Here is a 24,920-nt window from a genome sequence, read left to right on the forward strand (position 1 = left end):
TCTGGCTGCTCTTTGTCCAGTGACATTCAGAACCCTCGTTTGCCAAGCAGCCAAGTGTGTATGACTCACAACATGTTGTGTTGTCAGCCTTCCTGCTCACTCTCTTGAAAGAGAATTTTCATCATTATCTTAACAAATGCATATTACTCACTAAGATTTGTATTTCCTCAGTAGGTTAAACGTAAATTAGAGTTCAATAAACACATTGCTTTCTCCTGCTTTACATCAGTAAGACATTGATTCAAAACTTAAATTACGTTTTGTTAAGTATTGTTTGTATTGTTTGGCTCAGCTACTTAGACTCTGGTCAGGAATGTATGGATTTTTGCATGGTTTTCCCCCCCAGCATGCACCTCATAACGTTACCAGTATTGATACAATTTTGTCAGCAGAGTCAAGAGACTGCCATTATTGAGTGCAAAAAAATCTGTAATTAGCTTGCAGCTGACTCAGTCTACTTGCCGCTTGCTTGACAGGGAGGGAATAGGCCCAAAAATATAATGTACATTCCTTGGCTGGGTTTCATTTATTACAAAGTTTGTGTAAGGCCTGCAGATCATATTCTTTCTATCATGCATTTTAAATCCTGTTTGCCCTGCCCAGGATCTTTAGATGTGTGTCAAGATATTTGAGATGTCAGCAATTTTAAGAGCAGCTGCGGGAAAAAAATGAAAATAGGTGAACAAACTACATTACTAAAGCGGCAATTTTACCCTCAGATTTACTGTTATAGTCCCTACGGAGATACCTGACCGTTTTGCTAAAATTGTATACATTTCCTCGATTTCATCTTTGTTTAGTGGCTTTAGAATTAAAACTCATCATTCTCTACAGTCCATTACAGTTGCCACAGAAATATGATGCTTTTTCAAAGGAAGTGAAGGAAGTACAGTGGTACCTCTACTTACAAAAAAATTAAGATTACAAAAGGCCTCTAGTAATGACAGAAAATTCAAGATATGAAATTATTAGCATGTAATAGGAGACATTATCACAACCTGTGATGTCTACCGTATTTGTTATAGTTTGTGATGCATTTTTATAATTTATTAAGATGCCGACCAGCCCACAAATGAGAAAATAGGTTTTTGCATTGGTTTATTGTGGTCTTCCTCTTTTTATCTTTACTTGTTTCACCCGCACTTCCCACCAACAATTTACACCGTAGAACTAACAAACATAAAATTGACTTTAGCTACGGCTAACGTTGTACATATTCACATAAAAACATATAGGCTATGTAACACGGCACTTTGAGCTGTCACATCTGACGTTAGCAATGTTAGCACGTCATTAGTGCTTTAGCAATGATGGTTTAGGGCACAGGTGTCAAACTCAAGGCCCGGGGGCCAGATCCGGCCCACCGCACCATTTCACGCGGCCCGCGCAACGCCCATTCCAATTCAAGTTTCCAGTCAAAATATCACATTTGTAAGTCAATTTGAAATTGTTTGGGGGGGAAAAGCAAGCGCTTTTTGCCCTCACCCTCTCTCTGATTTCAAAACTAGTTAGAAGTGTGACAAATACACCCAAAATGTATTTTATCACAGTCATCCTGGCCCTCTGATAGAAACTGTAACTGCGACATGGCCCTCGATAAGAATGAGTTTGACACCTTTGGTTTAGGGCATAGTGTGGTTGCTTTGAGCAGAATGATTGACAATGGGATTCTATCATTCCTCTCGTTCTCATTCTTAGGCCCTCACTCCACTGGTTACATGCTAGCAACTCCCCCCAGAAATGACTGGCAGCCATTCCAGGTGCCCCACAGCAGGTCACATCATATGGGAAGAATGTAGGAACCGACAGAGGTCTTAAAAGAAGAAGAAAAGGAGGAAGAAGAAAAAGAACAAAAAGGAAAAGAAGAAGAAGAAGAGGAAGAAGAGATTTGATGGTCCTAAAATAGCAGCAACTACTTTCACTACGACAGAAGTGTAGTTAAAATAAAGACGATGGACTGATTGGCGGTCCTAAAATAGGATGAATTGTAATCTGGCCATTACGGAAACATGGTCATAATAACGCTGACGGACTGACGTCACAATTGTGGTTCGGGTGGAATAATGACAGACTGACGATGATGGACTGAGATGGTCTGGCCACTGTCGTATGACAGACAGAAGAATCTACTGTTGCACCCACCTTTGAAAATCATTGTCATGCTGACATTATGATTCATGTGAAATGAGTTTTTTAAATCCACAAATGTTCTTTATTCTGTGACCATGCTTCTCGATGAAGAACAGGGTCATCCAAGTTATTTGCTATATTGCATATATGTGTGAATTGACTTCTAAATTAAACCTGTTGTGAAAATTGTCACTTCTCAACCAAAGACTAGCAGTATGTTGTGGTGAATGGAATTCCAACTTAGTCAGCAACTACTTTAGACAAAAAAGATTCAAAGATTTACACAAATGTAGACGATTCAATTATTCAATTGTTTAAAAAACAAATCAAAAAAACATTCCTCTAAGATTCAAAAAACAACACCTCTTTGGATTTTACTCATTTACTCTTTAGTTTTTGAAAAGGGGAAACATTCTCATAACCGTAGCAGCGGTTATGTGACTGGTATACATGTATACTGTAATTAATAGAATAATAAATAAATATTCACTCATAACTACAACACACAAAAATATTAGTTTGGGTCAGTGTCACATCTTTTGATATCTGTCACATCAGTATTAAAACAGTAAATAAGATATTTACATGAATCATTATATTTCATTATTTTTACATCAGCATCAGTCGAAGGACTGTTTGGAAGGGTTGCCACATTTTTCAAAATAAGACCCAATTTACAAATTCTTCCTAAAGGAATATTGATGTATGCACATAAATCATTGAAGAAACACACACACACGCACACTCACCTGGAACACAAATAAAATACAAAAAAAAAAGCGTATATATTATGTGCTTGTCTGATTTTTGGTAGTGACCCAATTTTGGGAAAGGATGGCTTGAAATGTGACGGGTTCAACTAGACTATACGACAAGTTCCTTAGTTGAACTGGGGAATGTACACGTCTGTACCCCAGCAGGGCCAAAGTGTCATTACACAGGTTCTGCACCGTCCTGACAATATCGTAGCCCAGATGAAGCCTCCAACTCTCAGCTGTCAATCTGGAGTCTCTGGTGGTGGAGTACTTGTGATTCCATTCAAATGGAGCGGACATATTGCTGTTGGTGTTCCTTGTAATCCACGTCTGCACCCTCTCCTCCATCTCTAGGCCGATAAACTGGTAGAGCTCATTTGCCATCTGTTTTGGGTTAACTGCTAGGTCTTCATATCTCACTAAAATGTAGCGGCCTTGGAGCCAAGCTGGTCTCTGCAGTGCTGCCTCTGCAGACGCCATCATATCCTTGCAGGTACTGGTGATCTGCGATAGGTCCACGTATCGCGGTTGCCGCCCTGTCGCATTCCATATTTTCCAAGCACGAAATTGATCAGAAAACGCCGTCATGCGTGAAGCGAGAATGGCTCTCGGGTCCCTCACCAGGTGGATGATCTTTAGGTCCAGACGTGGATCTTCGATTATAGTTCGCAGGTCTCTCACCTCGGGGATCCGAACAGTCTTTATGGCTATGTGGCTTCTTGACAGACATGACCTTGATGCTAAGGTGAGGTTCAAGGTGCTGCACTTCTTGGTACACCAGCTTTCTTCAGGTGAATCAAGCGCTGCAGCATTCCCTCCTTCCGGACACACAGGAGGAGAACAAAGGGCAAGACTAGAGCTTCTACGAAAGAAAGAGTTAGTGGCATGGTCCTGGGGCTCAGGGCGGATGTAATTCTCCATAAAGTGAAGGTCGCATTTGTACAAGTTCAGCAGGAGGTCTCTGTATGCACCCAGTAGGACCCGGCGGTCCAAAGTCCGTCGAATCCTGCCGCTGGAATTTGTGAATGCCTGCTGGACGTGGTAGAGAGGTTCAAACATGTAAAAGATCTTAGGGTGCTGGTTGAGTAGCTGACCAGTGAAGGATGAACCACTGCGTGTGGTGGCAAAGAGCAGGATGTGCTTCTGAGTGGTCTCTGTGGACACCCAGCTGTCATCACATAAGGTTCTCCAATTGGATTCTTTGAAGAGGAAAAAAAAAAAAAACATGTTTCAGTCGATATTTGTTTTTATAAACAACTACTAGTGTCGGGAGTAGTCCCTGTATAGCCTTAAATTACTGGTATCAGTTTGAGTATTACAAAAATAATCCACCATTTACCAATTGTAGTATAGGACTTTGAATATAGCACCTTACGGGACTTGATTCAACACAGTCTTTTGCTCTACTCGGGCTAATTTGTTCTTTGACCTTCAAAGTAAGGGGTTCGTGAAATATTTTTATTGACTTGTACGAGTCCAACCAATTGTAGTCTCTAAATTTCCCTGAGCACAGGCCTGAAACGCCTAATTGCAGAGTTGATAGTGAGACATTCATAGTAGACGCTTACAAGTGAGGATGGAAACATGGAGATATCAGTAAATCAGAACTACATATCTTGTCCTTTCCAAATGAAGCCCATGACCTCAGATTTAGATCTTCCCTGCATTGCCATGATCAGCTGCTACCAATATGAAGCCGTGACCAAGTCCAGAAATGTCAACGTGAACCACATCCTTTGCACAGGTTCCTGCAGTTGGGGCCACTCCCACTGGATACCATAAGGAACATGGTTAAATGCATTTTTCAAATCACACATCCTGGTTGTGCCAACTGCCACGCATGCGCCAGTATCTTGGCAAGGAAAGTATGTTGGTGCATTTCACCTCCTGGAATGGAGGTCAAGAAACTGGGCTAACCTCACCAGACCTCAGGAAAACAACAGAAAAGTACGTTGTATTTTGCTTTCCACAGAAGGCTGATGATTGTATACTGTGTGGTTCATAGCAGCGTTGGGCATGTTTGACTGTCCCACGATATGATTCTAATTTTTTGGTCTATGATTCGATTTAGAATCAAATTTTGATTCAAAACAATTCGATTCGATTTAAATTGTTTTCTGCTCTAATCTATAGATAGGCATGCTTGACATGGTTTTCCTTCCCACATATTTGCATTAGGTCAACAGGAAGCAGATTTGTTTTATAAGAGTTTTTTTTTATTTGTAATATCCATGTTGGGGTGTTTTAAATAGATTCTGTCATAGTAAATGACGATTTCAGTTCTTACGTGGATGTTTTTTTTTTTTTGTTTTTTTTTAGCACACCCCAGTATATAGTGTATATAAGGGCTGCACAATGAATTGCTCGTGGTCAAATGATTGATCGCAAGGGTAGTATTGGTAGATTACATGACATCTCGCAACATGCGAAAAGAAAAAAAAAAAAACAGGTGCAAACAATAGGGCTAAAAGCTAACTGCAAATGCACATACTGTATGTAACAGGTTACCAACAACACCTTTTAAGTGACGAAGGAAAGACTCCGGGAGTCTTACTACTCAAAATGTTCCATCATTAATGAAAGGGTGTTGTCTATTCTTTAAGATATACTCATGCACTATTACTTAACTCATAACTGAACCTATTGTGAAATTCCTGATCTGCAAATTCATGAGGGACTATTTGGATCATATCAAAACAATTGTTTTACATTTTAAATTGATTTGTTTTGATCATCACTTCCAGCTAGGAAAAGGTAAATGATGGAAAGCAGAAATCAATAAACTAGAAGAAGCTTGTCTTCTTGTGGTTGATGTGGGCATGAAATGTGGACTCTCTATATATAGCACAAACAGCTAACATGTAATTACGACTGATGAGGAGTTGATTGCAAATGGGGGTGCCAGGAACAGGCACAGCGTAAGAGCAGATTAATGGAGGAAAAATGAGAGAATGATTGTAAGACGAATCACGAATATTACCGTATTTCTTTTTCACACAGCTACTCGGGAATTCATTGGGTTAATGATGTGCCATCGTCTTTCTTTAGCCTCAGTCACAGCATGTTTTCATTGTGATTTGACCTTTTTTATCTGAGTTCACTTCCTTTTGTTTAAGTTAATATTTACCTAAGTCACTACCTCAGACATAATCTTCTTTGTATTATGAATATTAAATGTTTGGATTGGTTGCGGTACCTCTGGGATGTCTGCTCTGACACCGGTAAACACCATGACAGGGTTCAGACAGTGAGTCCCTCAGAGTGCGAATGGCGGTGTATTGGACCCCCAATGAAGCACACACCAGCAGGAGCACTGTCTTCCAGGAACACTCCATCCTGTTCCTCCTTCCCGTTGACTCTACATCCTTCACACTGTTGACACACAAATGCACAAACACAATGGGATTCCATATTGATTGATTTGGTCAACTTTAAACAAGCACTCATTTTTCATTTATTTCTGTGGCTATGCTTTGCCCTCATGAAGTGCAGACTTTGTATTAAAAAAATGTGCTTTTCAGATTGTGAATGGCAGTTTTGGGTGTTACAATCTATGCATTTATATGATAGTTCCATAGATTTGTCACTTTGATTGTGTTGTTTCACAAAAAATTAATGACTCACACCATAATTTGTCTTTTTCAAAATACATTAAGGTATACTTCTTGTTTTTTTTTTGTGTATGTGTGTGTGTTTACATCAGTACTTGTTTTTCGGTGCTGGGTTTGTTTATTTTTTAAATATATATTTATAATTTTTTTTTTTTGGTTCGGTATACCTTGCATCTCTGCTTTGCCTGCGCTGGGCTCCACAAACAAGAACCTCTGTGATATAAAGTACAGTATTTGCATACTAATGTGTTCAATATGGTGCAAAAGGTCTAGAAGTGCAGTAAAGACCATATACTGTAACTAGCTGGGTCCTTGCCGATTCCCTAAAGAAAGGCACATTTAAAAAGCCCAACTAAAATTCACAAATTGTAATCACTTTTCAAAAAATCATTACAAGGCTTGTGAACAAATTCAAGTTTGAGAAAGTGGCTGTGCCTTTTGTATTACCATTTCAGTATTATAAATTCATCTTTATTCGCAACTTTGTCAGCACACGTATTTCTTTCAGCTGTAGTGTGCTGCTCGCACAATCCCCCTCAATTCAAATCCAAACTTTTTTTCCATAACATTAATGGGTGAATCTGTTTTAAAAATAGATCTTTTTCTTTTATCTATATTCTTGCTCTTGCACCTGAAGTCCCTTTGAAAACTGTTGTCTTAAAGATTATTTTCTAGAGGAACACTCTGTCCCAAACAGCAAGATCAGTGTACCAGGCACACAGCATTATTTCAATAAATTTTCCTCTCTTGTGTCTAATCTGGCCCATAATAGTAGCTCACATAAAGGCCCACATGCTTTCTAGCTAGTCTCCGTCGTCTTCTCTTGCACATCTTCAACCTCTTTGACAGGGGGACGCAAATGTCTTTTTCTAAAGATATCTATAAATACTGCAATCGTTTGTCCCATTGTGCATAAGAGTGTTGACTCGCCATCACTCAAAGTGGCTGTGCACAGACAACCACAATCAAAACCACAGGTAAACGATGCATTGTATCACTGGTCTTATCGCTGTCAATCTGGTGTTCACATCTGCTGCTTGTTCGTTAATGCTGTGTATTTGTCCCTGTTGCAGACTGTATCTGCGTGAATTGGTCGCATTGAGCTGAGAGCAGCTTATGATGTTCCATTAATCACAAACAACATCAAACCAAAGGCATTTACTCCGTGGGTTGGAGAAAGAAACATCTGACATCATAAGCAATTCTGTGTGAGTACAGTTACAAACCAACAGGAATTATACATTTCCGCCTTTGGGGTAAAAGTGTTTCTTCTTATGCTTGCATATGGAATGACAGAAGAGTTAAACGTCACAAAAAAAGTCACACTATGTGACATCTATTATTTGTTTGCTTGGGGTAAAAACTCTACCAAATGTCTGCAAATACTCAGTGGCAGGCAATTAATTTTGAATCTGGGCCTTCAGTGAGTATTTAGGTGACCCAATCCATCTCTTAAGAACACCAAAAGGTATCAGAATGATGTAAAAAAAACAAAATATAACAATATATGGCATTAGAGAGGAGGCATCATGAAAACCAAATCTATTAATGGAGTCGTATTGTGGGAGTTCAAACCTTTGGAGAGTTTACCCATGTTACAATTTGGATTTCTCAACCTTAAGTGTTATTTTCCTTCACTGATGTACTTCTAAGCATCCTTTGCTTATTCTGCACTCTCTGCACTGGCCCCATCCGTGCAGATAAACAGGACTTGTGAAAGAACTGATGACGGTCGCAAGCCCTCATACCACCCGTGCAAGAGTAAATACATGCTGACCTTATCCATGTCTTTTAGTTATGTTTTGGTTCCAGAGTTGAGAAGGAGAACTTTTGCACCGAGTTGGCCAAGTAAACAGCAACATTTCATTTATTGGGCTACAACATTTTCCTGTAGAACGTGACAAAGTGGTGAAAATACGTGTTTGAGAGTACATATCGATACCATCAACGTCAATAGTAAATAATTCACTTGCGGGCAGAACTGTTGTTATGGATACCGGTTTCCCTCGGAATTGATCAGAGAGGAGGAACGGCTCTTTGTGAGTGTGGCTTTTAGACACTGTTTTGGATTTAATGTCACTAAAACGCCTATTTTGGCTCCTTCATTCACTCCGCTGGGGTAGTTTCCAGCCCTCCATGACCCTCGTGAGGATTTGCGGTCAGGATGATGGATGGATCGATGTTTCGTGGCTGGCCAGCATTGAACGACGTCATAAAGGGGTCAAGACAGCCACATGGTGAGAGGTGCGGCTTCAGCAAACAAGAAGTTTCACTTCCCGATTAGAATTATTGGTACTTTAAATCTCTTATTTGATAAGAAGTTAAATGACCTATGTGTCAAATGTAATTAATATGCAATAGTTCACGGTGGGAAGTTTTAAATATCAAATATCATATATCCTTTTAAAACAAATAACAATGTGTATCTTTAGTATCATATCTTTCGGTGTACTCCACATTCCAAACCGCTGCACTGCAATATATCAATTCACAATCAACATATATCATCACAAAAAGCAATATACTACTCTGTACTCACCACACTTGCTGCAGCAGACAAAGTAGATCCTTTCTTTTTCTTTTTTGGGGCTCTATTTATCTGTGCAAGCTAACTTTTCTTTTGCTCTTCTGAAAATGCCCCCCAAAAATCAATTTCCGTATTGAAACAAGGAAGCCATGGACAGTGTTATTGGTTCTAGCTTGTTTCATTTTACGTGAAAAGTACACCTCAAAATGAATTTATAATCATAATAATATGGTGGATCTGTGGTGGAGTGGTTAGCACGTCTGCAATTGGCGGGCAACCAGTTGAGGGTACTCTCCCGCCTACTGCCCGTAGAATGCTGCATTAGGCACCAGCAAGCCAGAGACCCTAGTGAGGATGTCTATGGAAAATGGATGGATGGATAATAATAAAAATCCTTCCCAGTAAATCAGCCTTTGATGTGCATGCTGAGCTCAACCAATCAGAGCGACAAACCTCCGATAGCTGAACTAATAATTACTTTATTCATGAAAGTAGTATAAAGAATCTGATTGGTTCAGAAAAGGAATAGCAATTTTAACCCTGTGCATATGTTTGAGGCCAGTCCTTGTCATTCAGAAGATGTTGGGCAAGCAACTCATATTTACATGGCAAAACTAAGCAGAAATTTGACTTCTCCATGCCCGTCCCCCTCCACTGCTCAGGAGAGACCCTCTAAAATGAAAACAAGACACTGCTGGGAAAAAAAAAAATCTTACAATTTCATGTATGTTTGAAATATTGCTCTCTCCTTGAGATATTTTAGTCAACAGAGAAAGCCTTCAAGACTCTGAATGTATGCTACTGTAAATAAAAACAAAACAAAGTGGAGTATGTAAATGTCTTTACTATAGCCACCTTTCTACCAAATGCTACAATTTAGCTTGTTCATATTTGCACATTTTGGTATACGACACCCTTATTACTACTAACTGTATTACTGATGTATTGTAGTTGACGGGTTAGAAAGCAAGTGAGGAAATAATTACATCTGCCCCTTACTGCATTGCATTATTGATGGGAACAAAATAATAAGACATGGGAATAGAAACCACTTATGTGAGCAAGTTACACATTACATTTCCATTGCAAAGTCTAAACTCCAACTCTCCACCTACAAAACAATGAATAGCAATGTAAGTACCACTGCCCTGACAAAAGCATTTCTACAAATAAATGTCTTCTATAAATTAGATGACATCTTAAAACAAATACTTCGAACTCACTTTTGTAAAAATACAGTATATATCAAAGCTCAAGTTCACCATTGACCCTAATGACCGCTATACGAATGGATGGGCGAACGGACGTATAAATACTGTACTATCTACTTAATCAGAGTCATTTCCAAATTTAATGCAGAGTTGTCATCATCATTTTTGTCTCCTAAGAAAACAAACATGTTTGTACTTTTGCCGGCTGACCTATGTGATTCCACAGGTTTTGTTTTTCTTTCCAGTCGTAATCAAACTGCTGGCTTCTCACACCCTGCTGCCCTCTGGAGAAGGAAGACAGATGCTTCAGTGATTTAGAGCATATTGATATGCAAGTCTTCTGTTCTCCCATTGTTTATAAGTGCCACCCCGTAGACCATGCTGTAGTGTGGCAACAGCTGCATGGGGCCAATGTACTGTATTCTTCCAACATGCATACATCCCACAGCAGTGTTTTTAGTGTCTGATAAAAGCATTTACAAGACAAACCAAGCAAGTGCCAGGAGTGAAGGAACACAGGTGCAGCTGCTGAGATAACATACTGTAGCTGTGAACGTCTCGAACATAATGGCATTTATGCAAGGTACACACTATGTGGAACACAAAGCAACAAATGAGGTCAGAGGTAGATGATGAGGGAGGGACTGAGGGATTTAGGATGCAAGTGATGAAGAAACATGAGGTGCTTATGATTTTTCCTGTACAGCGTTGCTAAGTAAAGTCTTTGATAGTTAGTGTAATGCTATTCATTATAATATATGATGACCAATCCTCCTTTGTAAAATATGATTTCAAATGTCACCCCCCCACACACACGCACAAATAATAATAAAAAAAGCAATAATACAAAAGCATAAGAGTCATAAAAACATTTACATAAAACACAGTGTATCCATATATATATATATATATATATATATATATATATATATATATATATATATATATATATATATATATATATATATATATATATATATATATACAGTATATATATCATATGTAATGAATGACTGCCTTTTGTAGCAATAATTTAAAACCAGTTTTGCATTAAAAGTGCACTACCACAGGATAACAGAGTTATACAGATGATCTTGTCCAGCACTATGATGGCAGTAAACATACACGAGCACACACGCACACGAAGAAAATACAAACAGCTCAGGGAAACTTAATCCGATTATAGTCATCGCAAAGATGCATTTTACTTTCGTTGCAAGGGGTGTGTGTCTGGGGTGTGTGAGGGGGGGGGCACCACGTGATTTTTCAGCGCAATAATCGACAACTTAATTTTATAATGTAATTTGGCATTTTAAAATATAAAAGTATAACTGGGCCTTTTGTAAATGATGACTTTAAATCTGGCCGAAACACTGAACTTCTTGTGAACCGTGCTTTTTACAGGGATAAGGGTTGCAATGACTAAGAGGAAAAAAAGAGAAACAACAAAATTACAACATATTGTATTGTGTTAATAAATGTAAGAATTAACGGAGAACAGTGTCACTTCCAATTCTCACTGTCATGTATGTACAAAAAGTCTGATAACACCTCTTATAGACGTGGGCTTTTCTGCAGCTGAACGCGAGTAAAAGCGGGAAAGAGAGAATGTGAAAATTGCCTTCTTACCGTGTTTCTGTTTTATTGAGCTGTCGGTCCGGTCCTTTGTGGTGCCTTTTTCTGGTTTTATATGTGTGTGTCTGTCTGTGTGATGCCGAGGAGCCGGTACAGGAGTTAGAGATGGAGATGCGTCATGGATAGAGAGCAGCGGGAGTCTGAGTGAAGAAGATGAGGAGGATGAGGAAGGAGAGGGGGAGGGAGATGCGTGTGTGTGTGCTGGGGTGGGGGCAAGGGAGAGCACGGTCTTCAGCTGGAGCCTCCAGACTGGGTGCAAAATTGTATTGTTGAAGATCATCTGATACGTTTCATGCTGTGCATGGTTCATACTATCTGAAAAAATAATGCCTGACTTCGGTCCAACTAAACCCAAATTGATTTAGTTTTATACATAACTAGACAACTCGAAATGTGCTTTTCCTAAAATGTTAAATATTGTTAATATCCTGGAAGCAGCTTTCCTCAGCTGTTGTCATGCACCAAAAGTAATCTATGCACATCATCTCCATCAATTTGCCCTCTGTCAATGTAATGTTCCTAACAGAGATTCTCATCGACATCAAATGAAGCTCTCACGCACACTGAAACGATGACCTTTGTGTTCCCTCATTCAAGTAAGGACGACTGCTCATGTCACATGTGCCACCGACCCGTGCACCGAGCATTACATGTAATATTGAGGCCCCTGGGTGTCATCACGGGTTCAGATTCAGCCAGTGATAGCATCATCAGTCCTTGAAGGAGACGTTTGAGGGGGAAGGTCTGCTTTTCTTTAGAAATGGATGTCCTGCTGTGACTCAGTCATGCGGGCGTCTTCCTTGACCAAAAATGGGTTTGAATAGTAGATGTCTTTTGATTTTACATGGTGTTGATAATTCATTTTAGAAGAGAGTTACTTGTACCTTTTTCCATCTGATACTGACTTACTCATTTGCATAAAATACAGTATGGGGCTTTCATTCATTCTTCCACCGAAAGGCCATTTCAGTTCTCACCTGTGGAGTCAATGAGGACTATCATAATAGAAAATCACAATAGAAAATGGACGGATGTGTGGTATTGACTTCAGATAAAAGCTGTCCTATGCTATGTCTTTTCAAGTTTGGATTTACACAAGATGGATGTATCCGACAATAACAGCATGTTTTTGTTTGCCTTATTTTGGATTACTTCAGTCTGATATTATCCTCACTTGTTTTCATGACTTGATGTTTTGAACCAAGACATCCAGCCTACTTGGAAACGTGATTGAATTACTGAAACAAACAGATGTTCAGAGTGGTGGAAAAAAAAAGGAAGAAAGCTTTGGTTTAGAACTGAAAACTGTGTTTCTTGTTGTCCTCTGTTGAAATTCAGTGGCATACTGTGTTTCTTTGATGTTATTATATTTACAGCTCTCTTGCAGCTATACACTATGCTGATCTGCCACTTTTCACTGTGGAAATGCTGACAACACTGGGGTCACTTACGTGCTGCCCACAGGCACCAGGTAGCATCCAAAGGCTAACTGAGTAGCCCCCAGACCTGTTGTAAAAATAGCTCAACAATGAAGGGGCAATATACGTCCTTGGAATATTTTAGATGTGATCGTTTGAAAATATCAACGCTGGTAGAGCATCCTAGAGGAAAAAGTTTCAAAAGTATCAAACTGGTAGTCCTTAGTCCATTCATCTTCAAATAAGTTGGAGAACCCCCGTCGATAGGAGCTAAATGATAATCACACTTACCTAGTGGTACTACTTAGTGAAAAGGGAAACAAGCCAATCAAATAGGGTGAAGCTATAGCTTATCAAGCCTGTGTTTTACATAACCAAAACATATTTCAGCAAAGAAATGACATGTGTTTAGTGTGAAAACCTCTACTCTGTCTGCTCAAGTGTTTTTGTTTTTTTTTACATATTCCTTAAAGGCACAACCAAAAAATAATGCATCTAAAACTGGAGTTCCACAACGACTTACACAAAGTAACATTTATCTGCCAATATGCGCCTACAGCACATTGCATTCAAAGTGTAAACTTAGGAAGCACACAAAGGACAGAAAGATGCCAAGAACACATAACAAGTGATACAAGCGCCTCCTGTCCTCTACGCCTCTCAGTGTTGAGCCCTTGCTTTGCCAGCTTCAAATCCCCAGTTCTGAGGAGCTGAACGCCCCCTCATCTTCTGGGTAGGATTTGTATAGGAGAAAGTTTTTTTTTTTTTTTTTAAAAGCGAACAAACAGAATCATTCAAAATGTTCCCCACCATGCAACGAATAAAAAGTGTGTCAGATGATGTACGTTTTGAAGAGTCTCTTTCACTCTCTAGCTGACTTTTTTTTCCTCTCATCTTTCAAAATGTCAAAATTTCCACCCTGACGTTGGACAAAAAAACTCATTCTTATTAACCCGACCTCTCCATCCTGGCTTGATTGGCAACCCTCCCTCTTTTTTTATTAGTGTTGCAAGTCAGAGAGATTATTTGTCAGACGCTGTGTCAAGAGGACAATCAAGTCTCCAAAACAGTCTCTTTATTCAAGCCCTTCCTCACTATAAATGCAATAAGCAAGTGAAAAGAAAATCTCATTCCACCCACCTAGTGCGGCTGAGAGCTAAATTTATTTCACTAAACAACTGTTCATAACTACACTCTATCACTCTATTATTGGTTGCTGCTGCTGCTCAGGCAACATTTGAAAATTCTTTTCAGCGGTGGGAATGGTAGTTAAAGTTACCTCTGAAGACCAGAGGTTATAACTTCTATGTTGTAATGATCAAATAGGGTTTTAAATGCTTTTATTGGGCCCAAGTACGCACGCTCCACTTCCGTGTTTGTACTATCTGAGAAGTCAATTATCTCACCAGAAATTCAATCAAGATGCTGGTCTTTTTGTTATAACTTAACTACAGTCCCCAAGAGTAATCGTCAGGTTTGACATGACATGGGTGCACATCGGTAGCGCCCAGGTTGTGCACCAAAAATATTAAGAGCATAGGACATCCAAATGTATCACTGCTGGGGCGATGGCGGTCCATCAATATCTGTATGTTTTTGTGAAATCAGTCAATGGTGCAAACAACATTGATGACCAGTGCCATAGAGGACTGCACCAAATCAGCTAGTCCCACACGATCAACCAGGGGCAGGTATGTTATTTTTCCTAGGAGCCATGTAAGAAACGCTTGTCGAAAGCCACAACAATGTCCTCAATCTTGATAAAGAAAAATGGATGGATGAATGGATAGCTTTATATCTCCCCCTCAGCAGTTTGTGTTACAATGTACTATATTTTCCATACCATACTGCTCACCAAGATATTAGGCGCAGTCTCTCAATTATGGGGTCATTTTATGTACCTAAACCACACATATGGCACACCGTAATCAAGGGCGCCTGCTGAAACGGAAAACAGCAAACATGGGAACATACATAATGTTCTCTAATAGGTGTCTTGCTGCCATTCAGGGGCGGAACTACCATGTGGCCAGGGCCCACCCTTTTTGGCCAACCCCACTTCTGTGATTTTTCTGTCATTTTCACATTGCACGCAGTATTCTTAGACTCTTGATACAGTGTCATATTTTTTTCATTTTAACTGCATAACTATATTGTACAATTTATTTCATTTATCTATGATTGCATAGCATGATATATTTAGCATCATATGATGCACGTATGCATGCATGCATGGCCACCCAATCGAATAATTTCTGGCTATGCCCCTGCTGTCAGCATACATACTGCACGTATTCCATAATGTTCTATGATTGGTTAATCGCTGTCAGTGTATGTACTGTGCGTATTCCGTAAGTGGGAAATGGTCTGAGAGTCAATCAAGCAGAGCACATAGACGCAGATTTTTTTTACAGATTTCAGGGTTCAGTGTACATTAAAGTAGCCACTAATTGTAGAGTGACCCATAATTGTTTGAGAAATACAAAAAAAAAACTGAGCGCATTCTAAAAGTTCACTGTAGAATGCTGTTTATTGGTACACTAATGTTTGAAGAATGGCTATACGTGTAGTGGTGTTAATTACTGATCCACTGAGAGATCATCCGGTTGAGGGAGATTAAAGCATATTATGTAAAAGTATCTATTTTTCTCCGTTCAATCATCTACATGTCCAATTTCAATCTACATACCTTCACGAATCTCTTAAACAGCGAGAGACCTTTTCCTCAAGGTAATTTCTTGCACATCATTAGATTAAATGACAATTGGCCAGGGAACTAACAACTAACTAACAAGCATGCTTCCTAGCTGTAAAATTACTTATGTAAGAGTACTTGTGAGAGCTCCACCCAAAATTGCTACTGTGATGTTGTCTCCAACAGTATGTGACAAAGCGAATCATCAAAGGGAACAGCTCGCCCTGAAAAAGAAATGAACTCTTACCCAAGAGTTCTCCAGGCATCTTGCCACTATGGTTTGCCAAATTAGCTCTGCTTCTGTTAATTAATTTGGGCAGGACTTGCTGGAATTGGCTTCATCACACCTGGCAAAGTGAAGGTTAACAGTACGGTACTCTAGAGTTGAGCGACAGTTAAGGTGACAAGCAACAAAACCCAACAATGTGATACTTGATTTCTGTAAATAGGATAAAAATCTTGGCGTACATATGTACAGCATATGTACTGTAACTTATACACTATGTTTTGAAATGGTTGGATCTTCTGCAAGAAAATGACACAATACAGTGGCAAAAGACTGTAAGAATCCCTGTTAGAAATAAATAATTCATACCACTAATGCAATAGTTTGCATCATTCGCTAAAGGATCTTGGCAACATCTAATACAGGGGTGTCTAACTCATTTTCATCGCCAGCTGTATCCTAGTTATGGTGTCCCTCGGAAAGTCGTTATGACTGGGACAATCACATAAATGTATATGCATTTCATTGCTTAAATATTGCTGGCATCGGGCCAAAAACTCCATAAGTTAAATTTGGGTAGGGCTGTATGATTATGTCCAAAATAATAATCACGATTATTTTGGTCAATATTGAAATCACGATTATTAATCACAATTGTAAATCATGTTTGGTCAAAATGTCTATTTATTGCCCTTTTTTTAAAACAAGCAGTATATAGACAAGGCTTCAAGGTTTGATACTTACAAGTAATAGTAATAAACTAGAATAAATACATGAATGATAATTATAACATTCACCTAGGACATGGCAAAAACTTAGCATACAGTACAACGCACCTAACTTAGTCGCTGAGTGCAAACCCATGAAAAAAATTAAGCCTACTTACAACCAAGCACATTTTTTACATTCAAGCAAGTTTATCAATCAATCAATTAGCAGTCAAAATTTCATTTTTGGTCATTTCAAACCGACGTTTACATTTTTTGATCGGATTTTTCAAAATGGGTCTCAATTGACAGCTAGCACAGTATATATTAGAAATCAGGTGAGAAACCCAACGCCATTTGACACTGGAAATGTGGGAAACATTGCCATCTAAAGGGAGTGCTTTGTGAAACCAACTTCTTCCAAGCTTTTTTTTTTTTCTTTTTTTAAACATCTCTCCCCAGTCTGCGTGCTCGCCAGGAGTCGCTTACAGTATTTAAGCACCATAATCTTTTTCAGCTGAATCAGATGTTTGTACCGGCAAACTTCCACAACCAATAGTTTGCCATGTTTTCCGTGCGGTAAAGAAATTCTGGAATAAATGCATTGCAGAAAAGCTGACCGCCCGGACACTGCGCGGAGGGGCGTGGTTGCCAAAATGACGTAACTAAGCCTTGATGCCGCCCTTCTCGCCGCTCCTGCAGGATTTGCTCGCTAGCTATTTCTCAAGCTCAATGAAGTCCTAAACTTGCATTTGCCCCCTGGTGGTAGGATGACAAAGTGCTTGATTTGACATGTACATATAAGTAGATAATGCAATGATAATATTAAAATAAACATGCTACTTTTGGGTCCTCTGAAAAGTGACTGCTTTGGAAAGATTTTCCCCGGAATACAAGAAAATCCCAACTAGCAAGCAACTTGAAGTATAAAATTGATTTTATTGTTGTCAAACAAATGGTTGTGTTGATGGGTCAAAACATTGATAATTTCAATGCGACTATTATCACAATTTCACGTTCTCTAGAGCATACGCTGAAAAATTCCAACATTCCTCATCTTAATACAAATACGTTTGCAAATTTCATTCAAACAAATATGATTTTACACTTATTTAAAAATAATAGTTTTCTCTCAGATTTTATTCCAATGAAATTTTGAGTCCTTCTCTTAGCACATGTCATTTTGCAAATTGTTCTATCTAACAGTAATTGAACTGGCACGGAAATGATCTGTTTGAACTTGACACCCGCAAACAATTAAGCCTAATTATCTGCTGCATTCATACGGGATAGCTAGTTGAAAGCAACTTGAAATGAGTAATTTCTTCTCCCACTTCCTTGTTACAAGCAGTACCTGAAAGAGACAATTACAAAAGAAAATGTTTCTTGTTCATTGAAAACTCACTTTACTGCCTTTCAAAATATTCTATTTAAAGCTGCAGGAAATTTCTTCTTTACAATGTGCTCGCATCCAATGAAGTGGAGAATGTTTTCTCCTAAACAGTCTTATTGCACAAAGGAGCAGGAGTTATACAATCTAACAAGAGTGTGTATCACAAGATATCAACCTCATCCCCACTAGTGTCTGGCCTCCAGACTCTAAATCAAATCTCCGTAAAGCCTTTGAGACCTCCGGGGAAGTCAGTTTTATTGGGAGCATTTGATTGGTCCTGGTCTCGCATGGTTTGCCCCTCTGAAAATCACAACCATAAATTTCAGTGTTCCTACAATCTAACCAAACACCTTCACACGTCTGGCTAGTGGGCAAACTGTTATTAAGAAAAAAGAAAAAAAAAACCCGAGTGACTCATTCACCTTCTGCCAATCTGTATTTTGTAGGGTTTTTTGGGGGACCAACCGGCTCCATTCTACCATGGCTCTACCGCCACACTTCTGTAGTAAAAAAATCAGAAGTGCTCTTTGGTGCATAAGTGGTTCCATTAGCTTGATGCCAACCCTTTGCCTATACAGCAGGACTCTTGTCCACCCTCTCTTCTTGTTTTTCACACCAACTGCCTCAATATGTTAAGGTTTGTGGACATCATGTTCGACGGAGGAATAGTTCCCGCAAATTAGGGCAGATTGAGCCTTTCTCAGCTCCCTTCACGAAATGAATGCATGAATGCAAGCCCTGCCCCCAAGCACACAGGTCAACGAGAGAGCATGATACTGGTGCAGTGGTATGGCGCATTTACTTTTGGAGCATGTGAGTTATTGCTCGCATATTGATTTTTTTTCTCGGATTAAGAGGGAAAAAGTTGGCCGAATTTTTACTCGTAAAATCAATATTTCGTATACAGAAACATTTGTATTTGATTCAGGAGAAGCAGAGTGATTTTTGTCCCACCCGTGTAACAGTAGACCAGAGCTACATGGGAGTTCACCCAACTGGTCTAAATGTGTTTTGTGGACTAGGAAAATGCATTCAACTCTGTCTCTACGGGAGTTCTGTGGGGGGTGCTTTGGGAGTACGGGCAGAATGCAGAGTGACCTGGCATCCAGAAAGGGGTGGGGGGAGGGGTAGCGCATTCAGTCCTGCAGTGTAAGTTTTGGAGTTTGAAGCCTTCCTGAAAGCACTCTGCTGTGTGTAGAAAAAGCAAAATAAAGTTCAAAATAACGATCACTGGGTATGGTAAAGAATAGTACGGAGTGTTTTACTAAACATCTTTCACACACTTTATCCATGCACGTCCAATGTCCGCAGACGTTCAGTCGAAAGAACAAAAAACAAAGCAAAAAAAACAAAAAAAAAACATCGTTGTTTACCTCGGAGCTGATTAAGATGATCAAGTAACCCATTGTCACAAGAAAAAACTTCAGAGAAGAGCTTCAAAATAAAAGCTAACTATGGCCATTTGTGTCATACACTACGAGTTAAAATGTGGTTTATTTTGAAGCATTGACTGGTCTTCTCACAATGTTTGGCTGATATTTGTGTGCTTCACCAGAGGCAGGCGGAGCATTCTCCCTGTGGACACAAAAAGCTTAAAAAAACAAAACAAAATAACAGATCTCCTCCCATCCCTGTTATATACTGGCTGGTAAATGTGTTTATCCTGCCTGGGTCATTGTACTTTTGGTAAGTGTTCAATGCCCATTACAGCCATCTTTCTGTGATGAATTCACATTCTGAATTCATAGATTTAGGCGTACAAAAGTAGTGCTTATCTTTGTTTTTCCTCTTGTGAGGATGCTTTGCATTGCTCGTATACAGTAAAGGGTTCATAGACTGGAATCCTGTGCAAGCTGGTGCTACCCGCTACAGCAAATTGCATTCAGACTTGAATATCAATGATGGCTGCGACAGAGAGTTGTAGGCCCTTATAAGCTTGCTTTAATAAAGCCAGTGTGAACAAAACACAGTTAGATGCTATTTGTCCCTCTGCACCCTATATATTTTTGTAAAGTTGATGTTTAGCGTCCTGAGCTGGCAATTTAATGTGATTTCTGGACAACATGTAGTTTATACTGGAGGTTGTAAGTCACTCTGGGAGCAACAGTTGTGCAGTAGAAAGATGAGTCAGTCAATTCAGCCGTCGAGACAAGTTGTCGAGAAGAAATAAAAGCATACTAAGACGTTCGTGCCCGGCTGGCCCCTTCACCACATTTGGCTATTTTACTGTCACCCAGAGCATTGACGAGCACACACACACACACACACACACGCAAATATGTTGCCTGCTGTGCGGGGATGAGAAAATGTGAAATGTCGTGGGCGCTATAACCTCGCAAGAGCTTGCCTCCTTATATAGTTATAGAGTATCTTAATGACTGTTGGAGATATGAAAACCCAATTTATTGTTCCTTAAAGCTGTTTAGCTTGAGTAGCAACAATTTGAACGCAAACATCCAAGAAATTATTATTTTATTGAATTTTTGATAAATCTTCAATATATATTAAATACAGCAGCCCACTTTTACTTTACTGCACTTTTAATTTTAGCCAACCTGATTGGAGAGTTGCACTTCATTTTGTGCTCTTCTAAATGTGTTATTTCCTTCAATTAATGACACACAGCTAAACATTCCAGTGACATGAAAACTAACACGGCTAATGTCATTGTCAATGTCATTGATTCACAAAACCTTTTAGCTACCTGGCAAAGAGAAGCAATGATGCTGCCCACGGGCAGTAGGTAGCACGTGTTGATGCACATGACTCTCAGTTAATAATTGCTCTCTTGCATGGAAACTTTCAAGTATTTCAGTCAACTTTGAAAACTTATGTAAGGGAATGGGTCCAACAATGTGCGTGGAAATTCTTGTTATGATTTATGTTTGAATTTCCATTTTCTTCCCCTATTCATACTCTCCCAAGTATAGTGATTCTCTTCTATTATGAAAAAAAAAATCATTTGTTTTGTTCAAGCTGAAAAACATGAATCTCAGCGGAATGAGCCTCTGTGGGCAAACCCAGTTTTATTCATGTTTGCATTGTCTGCAGGGATGTAATTTTTATTGGAATGTACTTTTCAGTGGTCTTTCAACATTTCCGGAATGTTTAAGGTTAATATTTTTTTTCCTAAGATATTGGTTGCTGTGGAGATTTCTGAGAGATATAAACACTAAAATTTTAAATACATTTTACTCAAAGTATGAACTTTGATGGATGAGTTATAATTGATATATATATATATATATATATACATATATATATATAATATATATATATATATATATATATATATATATATAGTAACTTTATTCAACTAATTTTACATTTTACATTTGGTAAAACATCTAAGGAAAACAATAGTTTCAATTTTTAAAAATGTGTTAAAGAAATTCTTATTGCCATAGAAAAACCCCAGGGAGATGAATCCACCAGATTGTATAGCACCCGTAAAACATGAAAAAACTCTGCTGCATTGACAACTGACAAAATTGGAGCTAGCCCAATCCATTTCTTATTAGCTTTTATTACAACTAAAGTACATTAGAGTTGCTTAGGAGGAAGAAAACATTTCAGACTGATAATTTGAAGTCCTCTCCCGAAATCCTTTAGAATATATGATTCACAGTTCTGAGGTTTGGGATTCAAATTCTTTGTTTCAAAGTGTATAAACTTAGTTGTCAACATGCATGTGTCTGTTTTCTCTGGGCACGCCTCGATCCAAGAACACGTTAGTTCCATTAAGGACATTGTGAAATCTTTTTTTGTAATGCAATAAATATGTTTGAAGGTAATTGCGTATAACATGAGAAAACAAATGTGTACTGAATTGCTGAATTCATTTAATGCTAAAGTTTTTTTTTCATCTACTCAGTTGTTGATTTTCGGGGGCGGAGGGGGCTAAACTAAAGAAGCAAATAAGCAAATAAGAATGAACCAACGTTTGAATGCAAAGACCGTTTTAAATTTCAACAAGAAACATTTTAACAATGTTAATCAAACAAACAAACAAAATTTAAAACGTGTTTTCCCGACATGATGAGGCCAACTTTCCTCGGCACGCAGATGGTAGGAGAGATGCTTCAACAATTAAGATGAGCTATTGAAAATCATTCAATGCGACAAGCTAGGGGAAGCCTGCTGCTACCACTCTCTGTTCTCTGAGGCGTGCTGAGTCCTAGGCGCACATTTCGGCCCCCAAGGCCCTTTTTCTGTACCCTGGAACTTTCACAAGTATACATGAGAGCATCCAGCATCTGCTTGAATTCCAGATAAAAGAATCATTGGAAAGTAAACAAACGAATCATCATGTGTAAGCATGACCATCGTCAAATATTTTGTTATTTTTTTCCTAGATTTTGATGTCTTTTTGTGCGATTAAAGCCACACATCATTTTCTTACTCACACGTTTCATTTTCACTGAACATACCTGCCAATGGGACGTTTCACACTAGGTTAGTTGTAGCATATCCAATATTTTTTCGAAGACATTTTCTTTTCCAGGTTATTCTCAATTATGTGCATGGGTAAATTAGGCCTACTCTGTAAAAGCTATTACAACAATTACAGTTCACTTCACTGACAGGTGCAGGAGGTGAGGTTCCAAACCTCAGTGATAGACAGTATAAAGGTGAGTGTGAAAGGTTGTCCTCTGAGTGACTGCCCACCAACACAAGGTGTTAAAGCAAGTTGGAACTTGGAACACATGATTCAATAAGAATGGTTTCATTTTTCTCTCTTTGCTCTGGGCTTTTTTTTGTTGTCAAAAATGCTGAATTTGTGTATTTCCTGTTTAAATACAGTACATGTGCCAGAAATGAAGTGAGCCAGCCTCATCTCAGTCTCTCAATAAAAGCAGGGATAGCATATTTTTTGTTGTACATCAACAAGGTAGTCTATATTGGGAAATAACTGTAGTATTTCTTCATCAAGATTTAAGAATTTTATTGTTATATGCATAGGAAGTCAGTTACACTATCCATCCATTTTCTAGAGCTGATTATCCTCACACGAGTCTCTGGCTTGCTGGTGCCTATCCCAGCTGACTTTGGGTAGTAGGTGGGGGGCACCCTGAACTGGGTGCCACCCAATCGCAGGGCACACCGAGACTGACAAGCATTCACGCACCCAATCATACCAAAGGACAATTTAGTATGTCCAATAAAACTGCCCTGCAGGAAGCCGGAGTGCCCAGAGTACCCACGCGGGCTCGGGGAGGACATGCAAACTCCACACAGCGACTTACATTTCACTCTGAGATCATGTTTTCAGACGCCCCCAAAAAGACTTGTGATTTTCCATAGTTGGACTAATGAATTCAATATGGATTTATTTATTTATTTACATTAATTTTCCTGACTGCAACAAAAGCAGATAGTGTGAGGTGAAGCGAACAGGATTGTGCCTCCATGACAGTGCAGTCTCCTTTAGAGTGGCAATCAGCCACACTGAGCGGGGCACAAGGGCACAAAGGTTTACATTGGTGCCTTTCTTCTTCCATGCCTCCCAAGCCTTTTCTTTGACATTGTCAGGTTGAAATGTTGTACCTCAGAAACGGTGGGGAAATAATACAAATCTCCCAGGTAGTTTCTCATCTTTTTAGCTGGGAAGGATTTGATCTAGACTGTAAAATAGGGGACAAACATGCTCCAGCTTGAGCTCACTGTGCTCGTTAAAAATAGTGTATGTGAAGAGATACTTCACTCGAAATACTTGGACAGAAATATCTTTTTAGATGGAGAAACCTCTCAATCTACAAGTAGTAAATTTGGCTTAATTTACAAGTAAGGGTAAGACTTTTATTTTTTTTTCATCCATTTTTCTCTAGCTTATTTAATGCTGAATGCAGCAAGCACTATGTATGCCTCATAAGTTCTGAAATGTCTAAAACTGATGCCTCGCTAGCCATGGTGCCTCACTAGCCATGAACTTCACCACTTGTGGCAAGAAACCCTGAGAAAAAGTCCACACCTTATTTTAAGTTAGAATAATAACTTTAATGTAAAAAATGTATACACACTGTATTTTCCTCCAGACGATGCCACCAAAACCACAAATATAAAGCATTGCGGATGATTTTACTATTTACAAATGGATAATAAGTAGTGCAAACATGCAAAGCCTCTTGTTAACACTTTCTGTTCAAGTGTACCCAAATGCTGAAAAAGCTTTTTAAGTGCATAGCGTCCTTTCCCTCACGCGTGAGTGCTTTCTGTCTGTTAATGTTTTTATCATTAATAGCTTTAAACCCATCGACAGAAGAGAAGCCTAACCGGTTTCTTCTGCTCTTTAGGCCTTGGATAAGGATCACTGTACTGCTTGGGTGTTGGCAATGAAACACGGTGTTTAGCAGTTAGCAAGGGTGGAGATGAACGAATTTGACCTTTACTTCGTTCTAATTATCTATTTTTTTTGTTTTGAAATTGACATGTATGTAATAGTGATGATAGGCCTGCAAGATTAAAGGAAGGAAAGAAATTTTCAGTCACAAGATTTAAGCATTTGTTGCATGTCAAAGTCCGGGCTGTACTTAAATGACTCTTAAAGAGAGAAAAAAAGCCTTCAAGCAGGATTCAACTTTTCCAGACACTCAGGATCCCCGTTCGATTTGA

The 24,920-nt window shown here is 39.0% G+C and overlaps 2 protein-coding genes across 12 annotated transcripts in view; one reads left to right on the forward strand and one right to left on the reverse strand.

The window, feature by feature from the left end:
- Positions 1 to 24,920, forward strand: part of mterf2 (mitochondrial transcription termination factor 2) — a 40,201-nt gene that overhangs the window by 8,231 nt on the left and 7,050 nt on the right. For 4 of the 11 annotated variants that reach the window (XM_088416672.1, XM_088416674.1, XM_088416671.1 and 1 more), the window contains one exon: positions 7,570 to 7,704. The exons of 2 other annotated variants lie outside the window; for them this stretch is intronic. The gene's annotated coding sequence lies outside the window, so the exon portion shown is untranslated. Of the gene's footprint in view, positions 1 to 1,698; positions 2,877 to 7,569; positions 7,705 to 8,619; positions 8,741 to 10,479; positions 11,066 to 24,920 lie in introns of those variants that run through there. 5 more of the 11 variants (XR_015865850.1, XR_015865849.1, XR_015865851.1 and 2 more) reach the window with 5 other exon arrangements.
- LOC148422069 (carbohydrate sulfotransferase 1) lies at positions 2,497 to 12,004 on the reverse strand. Its single transcript, XM_088416659.1, has 3 exons — positions 11,864 to 12,004; positions 6,082 to 6,257; positions 2,497 to 4,084 (listed from the first exon to the last, which is right to left on the reverse strand). The coding sequence occupies exons 2-3, from the start codon at positions 6,218 to 6,220 to the stop codon at positions 2,919 to 2,921; spliced, it is 1,305 nt and encodes a 434-aa protein (XP_088272785.1). The 5' UTR covers positions 6,221 to 6,257; positions 11,864 to 12,004; the 3' UTR covers positions 2,497 to 2,918.

This window comes from Hippichthys cyanospilos, chromosome 6 (assembly GCF_059441005.1).
Source record: "Hippichthys cyanospilos isolate Australia breed blue-spotted pipefish chromosome 6, RoL_Hcya_1.0, whole genome shotgun sequence".
Classification (NCBI taxonomy): domain Eukaryota; kingdom Metazoa; phylum Chordata; class Actinopteri; order Syngnathiformes; family Syngnathidae; genus Hippichthys; species Hippichthys cyanospilos.

What these genes read in the sequence shown, in the direction of transcription:
- LOC148422069 (XM_088416659.1), bottom strand. Translation starts at nt 6,220, where the DNA reads ATGGAGTGTTCCTGGAAGACAGTGCTCCTGCTGGTGTGTGCTTCATTG. An exon ending in TCAGAGCAGACATCCCAGAG is followed by an intron (nt 4,085 to 6,081) that starts GTACCGCAACCA and finishes TCCTCTTCAAAG; the next exon opens with AATCCAATTGGAGAACCTTA.